The sequence below is a fragment of the Mandrillus leucophaeus genome, unplaced genomic scaffold (assembly GCF_000951045.1).
Source record: "Mandrillus leucophaeus isolate KB7577 unplaced genomic scaffold, Mleu.le_1.0 Scaffold14, whole genome shotgun sequence".
Taxonomy (NCBI): domain Eukaryota; kingdom Metazoa; phylum Chordata; class Mammalia; order Primates; family Cercopithecidae; genus Mandrillus; species Mandrillus leucophaeus.
In genome coordinates, this window is record NW_012101365.1 from 2,416,751 (window position 1) to 2,423,013 (window position 6,263).

At 41.3% G+C, this 6,263-nt stretch overlaps 1 protein-coding gene across 1 annotated transcript in view; it reads left to right on the forward strand.

The window, feature by feature from the left end:
• Positions 1-6,263, forward strand: part of ZYG11A (zyg-11 family member A, cell cycle regulator) — a 59,425-nt gene that overhangs the window by 49,183 nt on the left and 3,979 nt on the right. The window contains exons 12-13 of the mRNA XM_011973882.1: positions 408-469; positions 1,486-1,583. Coding sequence (XP_011829272.1) covers positions 408-469; positions 1,486-1,583 — 160 coding nt within the window. The remainder of the gene's footprint in view (positions 1-407; positions 470-1,485; positions 1,584-6,263) is intronic.

Below are 6,263 nucleotides of genomic sequence, written 5' to 3' on the forward strand. Positions count from 1 at the left end.
TTTTTTTTTTTTTTTTAGTAGAGACCTCTACTCCCAAAGTGCTGGGATTACAGGCGTGAGCCACCGCGTCCAGCCTGGTTTGTGTTTTAACCTTTCCAAGTGCTAGGTATTAAATCAGTTACCATTTTTCCATGTGCGTCATTCTTTGTTTTACTTTCTGTTAATGGGATTATGGAGGGAGTAGAGGTATAAATGTGTGCTCAGTCCAGTATCTTTAAACAGATGCCCCTTGTTCTTATAGTTTTTCCCACACTGTTAAGATACTCTGTGTATATAATCGTTATGTGATTGATATTTTGCCAAGTAGGTGTATCTAAATTTGTTCAGTCATTCCCAGATTTTGAAAAATTTTGTCGTAAATGGTGAATTATTCAAATCTTGGTTTCTCTCTCTTGTTTTTGGAGTAGCATGCAGCCATCCAGAATTGGCCAAGTTCAAGTTGTAAGATGACAGCATTGGTGACCTATAGGTAATTTCATGATGTTGTGCTTTTCTTTTTCTTTTTTTTTTTTTTTTTTGAGACGGAGTCTCTCTCTGTTCATCAGGCTGGAGTACAGTGGCGCGATCTTGGCTCACTGGAAGCTCTGCCTCCCGGGTTCACGCCATTCTCCTGCCTCAGCCTCCCAAGTAGCTGAGACTACAGGCATCTGCCACCACGCCTGGCTAATTTTTTGTATTTTTAGTAGAGATGGGATTTCACTGTGTTAGCCAGGATGGTCTCGGTCTCCTGACCTCATGATCTGCCCGCCTCGGCCTTCCAAAGTGCTGGGATTACAGGTGTAAGCCACCATGCCTGGCCCGATGTTGTGCTTTTCTTAAAGGCTGTACTCAGTGATACAGTGATGACGTGTTAGAGTCAGTTAGCCTTATGTTCAAATCCTATTTCTCTGTGATATTGGGAAAGTCATTTCTAGAAAGTCAGTTTTCTTTGTCTGTAAAATGAGGCTGACAGCATGTAAGATTGAGGATGCAGTGAGATATTGAACGTATAAAGTGTCCAGTACAGAATGCAATTTTTAAAATAATAGCTTCATTGTATGCTCGGTCACAGGGAGGAGTTGACCCTGTGGGGAAAATGTTGAAAATTCTTTTTTTTTCAACCCTTTGAGGCAGGGTCTTGCTCTGTTGCCCAGGCTGGAGCTGGAATGCAGTGGCAGGATCACATCTCAATGCAGCCTTGACTTCCCAGGCTCAAGTGATCCTCCCACTTGAGAATCCTCCCACTTGGCACCACAGGCGTGGACCACCAGGGCCAGCTAATTTTTTCGTTTGTTTGTTTGTTGCCCAGGCTGGTCCTGAATTCCTGAGCTCAAGTGATCCACCTGCCTTGGCCTCCCAAAATGCTGTGATTACAGGCGTGAGCCACTGTGCCCGGCCATGAAAATTATATATATTATTATATTAATTATATAGTATAAATCATTATATCCCTGAACACTGGCCTGAGTTCTGGATTAACATCTTTGTACTTTTTTTTTGTTTCAGATCTCTCAAGACATTTTTCCCACTCCTTGGCAACTTCTCTCAACCAGAGGTTCAGCTCTGGGCACTATGGGCTGTGTGTCATGTCTGCAGTAAAAATCGTATGTATTCAACATATGTTCAAAACATAATAGTTTTCCAGCTATTTTTCTGTGTAATGATTAAGTTCAAGGTGGATGTGCAAAAATTGTCTACTTCTGTCCTCTGCATTTAGCTATGTTTAAAAAGAAACTGAAAAAAGATCTTACTAGCTTAAAACAATGCTTCAGAATTAGTAATCTATTTGAGGGTAGATAGCAAGCAAAATAGAAGGTAAAAGTTTGCTCCTACTTGTATTCCCCACAGACAAGCACCGTTAATAATTTGATAATCTCCCAGATACTTTTCTATATCCATGCTATATTTAGTATGTGCTGTGTATGTGAAATATAGTTTTTAACAAAATGGGCTCATTCTGTGCATGCTGTCCTATAGCTTGGTCTTTTCACTCAACAGTTTATTGCTGACACTCTTCCTTTAGTAAAACATGGACCTGCCTCTGTGTAATGGTCTATGGGAGATTGGGAGGCCAGGAGTCAGGGGTTATTTCCCAAACACATTAAATATTTTTTGCATGTTTTGCCATTTAAAATCCCTTTTGAGGCCAGGTGAGGTGTCTTCCAAAGTGCTGAGATTACAGCACTTTGGGAGGCCGAGGCAGGAGATCGCTTGAGGCCAGGAGTTTGAGACCAGCTGAGGCAACATAGCAAGACCCCACGTATGTTTTTTACATTAAAAAAAAAATTAGCCAGGTATGCATGGCATGCACCTATAGTCGCAGCTACTCGTGAAGCCAAGGTGGAAGTACCCCTTAAGCTCAGCAGTTCGAGGCTGCAGTGATCTATGAGAGTGCCACTGTACTCTGTCTTAAAAAAATACAATCCCCTTTGAGAATTTCCCGTTGATATCTTTTGTTGAGAATTGGTATACAATTTTTCATTGTATTATAGGAGATATAAGCTATTATTTTATAACAGGAAACCCAAGAAACAACTTTTAGAATTAAAAGTTTAGCTTGTTGACTAGCTGTAAAGCAAGTGTATAAAAACCAATGGTTTTATAATGCCAGCAAAAATCAGAAAATATAATTAAGGGAAAGTATACCACCACTCACATTATTAACAAAAACATAAAATATTTTAAAATGCCTTTAACAAGTAATGAGACATATGCAGAAAACTATGAGATAATTTAAAAACCTGAAATAATTATAAGAGCATTCCATTTTCTAAGATGGAATGACCTATTAGACATATAGATGTGATTTCTTTTCAGTTTATTAATGTAATATAATTCAAATGAATAGGTAGGAGATGGAGGATCTGAAAATTATTCTAAAGTTTATCTGACAAAATCAACAGGAAAGAACAAAGAAAAATGTTTGTTTGTTTGTTTCTGAGACAGAATTTCACTCTTGTTGCCCAGGCTGGAGTGCAGTGGTGCTATCTTGGCTCACTGCAACCTCTGCCTCCTGGGTTGAAGCAGTTCTCCTGCCTCAGCCTCTCAAGTAGAGCTGGGATAACAGGTGCCTACCACCACACCTGGCTAATTTTTATATTTTTGTTAGAGATGGAGTTTCACCATGTTCGCCAGGCTGGTCTCGAACTCCAGACCTCAGGTGATCTGCCCGCCTCGGCCTCCCAAAGTGTTGGAATTACAGGCGTGAGCCACCGTGCCTGGCCAGAAAAATGTTTTTTATGGGCTCAGCCTGGTGGCTCGCACTTGTAATCCCAGCACTTTGGGAGGCCAAGACAGGAGGATCACTTGTGCAGGAGTTCAAGGCCACAGTAAGCCATGATCATGCAACTGCCTACTTCCAGCCTGGGGAACAGAGCAAGACTCCTGTCTCTAAGATAAGAAAGAAGGAAAGAAATGTGGTTTTTAGGAGCTTGCCTGTAGACTTCACATTGTAAAATGGCGCCATGAGTGGTTCTGACATATGAATAGATAGCAGATGACTGGATCAGAATAGCCCTGAAACAGGCTCAGACAGTTATAACAGGAGAAACTAACTACAACTGGAATTCAGTTGAGTACTTGTTATGTGCCAGGGAATGTTGTAAGCACTTCATGAATAAATCATTTAATCTTCACAACAATTAGAAGGGTAAGCATCTTATTTTATTTTTAAAATTTATTTTATTTTCATTTTATTTATTTTATTTTTGAGACAGGGTCTCACTTCATTGCCCAGGCTGAAGTGCAATGGCTTGATCACAGCTCACTGCAGTCTCAGCTCAGGTGATGCTGTCACCTCAGCCTCCCAAATAGCTGGGACTACGGGTGTACACCACCATGCCTGGGTTCTCCCCAAAAACAGCAACCCTTACGGTATTTTTATCAGCATCATGTTAGAGTTGTAAGTCAACCTAAAGAGAATTCCCATCTCTATGACAAATGAGTATTTCTTTAGAAAAATGTATTTAGTTTTTTTTTTCTTTTAAATTAAAAAAAAAAAAAACACTTCAAAACAAAAAGCAACAGGGTCTTGCTATGTTGCACTGGCTGGTTGTGAACTCCTGGGCTTGAGTGATCCTCCTACCTTAGCCTCCCAAAGTGCTGGGATTACAGGCATGAGCCACCACGTCCAGCCACAAATGAATATTTCTGTCCAAGAACATGACTAATCAATATATTTCATTTCTACCTTGTTTTCATATCCTTAAAGATAGTTTAGCTGTTACAGTTTTACAGTCAAGGCTTATTTCAATTTGCTAAATATACAATTTTCTTTTTTTTTTTGAGGCGAAGTCTTGCTCTGTCACCCAGGCTGGAGTGCAGTGGCGCAGTCTCAGCTCACTGCAAGCTCTGCCTCCCGGGTTCACGCCATTCTCCTGCCTCAGTCTCCCGAGTAGCTGGGACTACAGGTGCCCACCACCTGTAAAAATACTAAATTTTTTTGTATTTTTAGTAGAGGTGCCCACCACCTGTAAAAATACTAAATTTTTTTGTATTTTTAGTAGAGGTGGGGTTTCACCATGTTAGCCAGGATGGTCTCCATCTCCTGACCTCATGATCCGCCCACCTCAGCCTCCCAAAGTGCTGGGATTACAGGCATGAGCCACCACGCCTGGCCTCAATTTACTGAATACCATTTTCTTTGCTCATCCTGCTTTCTTTTTTTTTTTTTTTTAACCCCCACCACTCCTTTTCTGGATTCAGATTTCGATGGTGTATTACTGACAAAATCTGTCACCCCACCCCTATTCTTACTCTTAAATAATAATATAACTGGGTGTAGAATTCCAGATAGTTACTTTATTTTAGCATTTGGGAGAAAAAATGTTTTTAGTTTTCTCTTTTTTTTTTTGAGACAGAGTCTCTGTCGCCCAGACTGGAGTGCAGTGGTGGGATCTCTGCCTCACATGTTCAAGGGATTCTCCTGCCTCAGCCTCTTGAGTAGCTGGGACTACAGGCATGCACCACCACACCCAGCTAATTTTTTATTTTTTTTAGTAGAGACGGGGTTTCACCATGTTGGCCATTCTGGGTCTCAAACTCCTGACCTCAGATGTTCGCCTCAGCCTCCCAGAGTGCTGGGAATACAGGCATGAGCCATGACGCCTGGCCATTTTTATTATTTTCTATTGCTGTTGGGGTCTACTGTCAGCCTAATTATCATTTCTTGATAGGTAATTTTTTTTTCTTTCTTTTTTTTTTTAAACAGGGTCTCACTCTGTTGCCCAGGCTGGAATGCAGTGGCACAGTCACAGCTCACTGCAGCTTCAACCTCCTGGGCTCAGGTGACTCTCCCACTTCAGCCTCCTGAATAGCTGGGACTATGTAGCATCACACCCAGCTAATTTTTTTATTTTTTTGTGCAGACATGGTCTCACTACATTGCCTTGATCCTCCTGCCCAGGCATCCTAAAGCACTGGGATTACAGGAATGAACCACTATGTCTGGCCTATTTCTCTTTAACTGGGTCTAAACCTTTTTCTTTTATTTATTTCTTTTTTTTTTTTTTTTTTGAGACAGAGTTCCGCTCTTGTTGCCCAGGCTGGAGTGTAGTGGCATGATCTCAGCTCACTGCAACCTCTGCCTCCTGGGTTCAAGTGACTCTCCTGCCTCAGCCTCCTGAGTAGCTGGGATTACAGAGGCCCACCACTATGCCCGTCTACTTTTTTGTATTTTTAGTAGAGACGGGGCTTCACCATGTCGGCCAGGCTGGTCTCAAACTCCTGACCTCAGGCGATTCACCCACCTCAGCCTCCCAAAGTGCTGGGATTACAGGCGTGAGCCACTGCACCGGGCCAACTGGGTCTGAATCTGCTCTTGGACTAAGTCTTTAATTTCAGTGATACATTTTAAAATGTCTGAATGTTTTATTTGCTTCTTTTTCAGATATTCCTGTTTTTTTCTTCTTTAAAAGTAATTATTTTGTAGTCTTTATCTGATCTTATTATGTGTGTTATGTTGAGTGGGGGCAGTTTTGGATTGTGAAGTCAACTTTATCAGGGCTTGTTTTTCTGAGAATTCATTTTAGACTGGATTGGCGTGTCCCTGTGGCAGTTTTGTATTCGCTTCTGTGAAGTGCTCCAGAGGTTTCCCTAGGCTTGTGCTAGATTTTTTATATTAATTTCTCAGCAACATTCAGGTAGTGTAAATTCAAACCTTATTACCCACTTGGGATTGTGATCATGAGAAGATTTCTCCTCTCCTACTCTCGTATACCCCTACAGCCCCATCTAGGACAGAGATGCTTCAGTATCTTATCCCTTCTCTTATCTAGCCCTTTGTG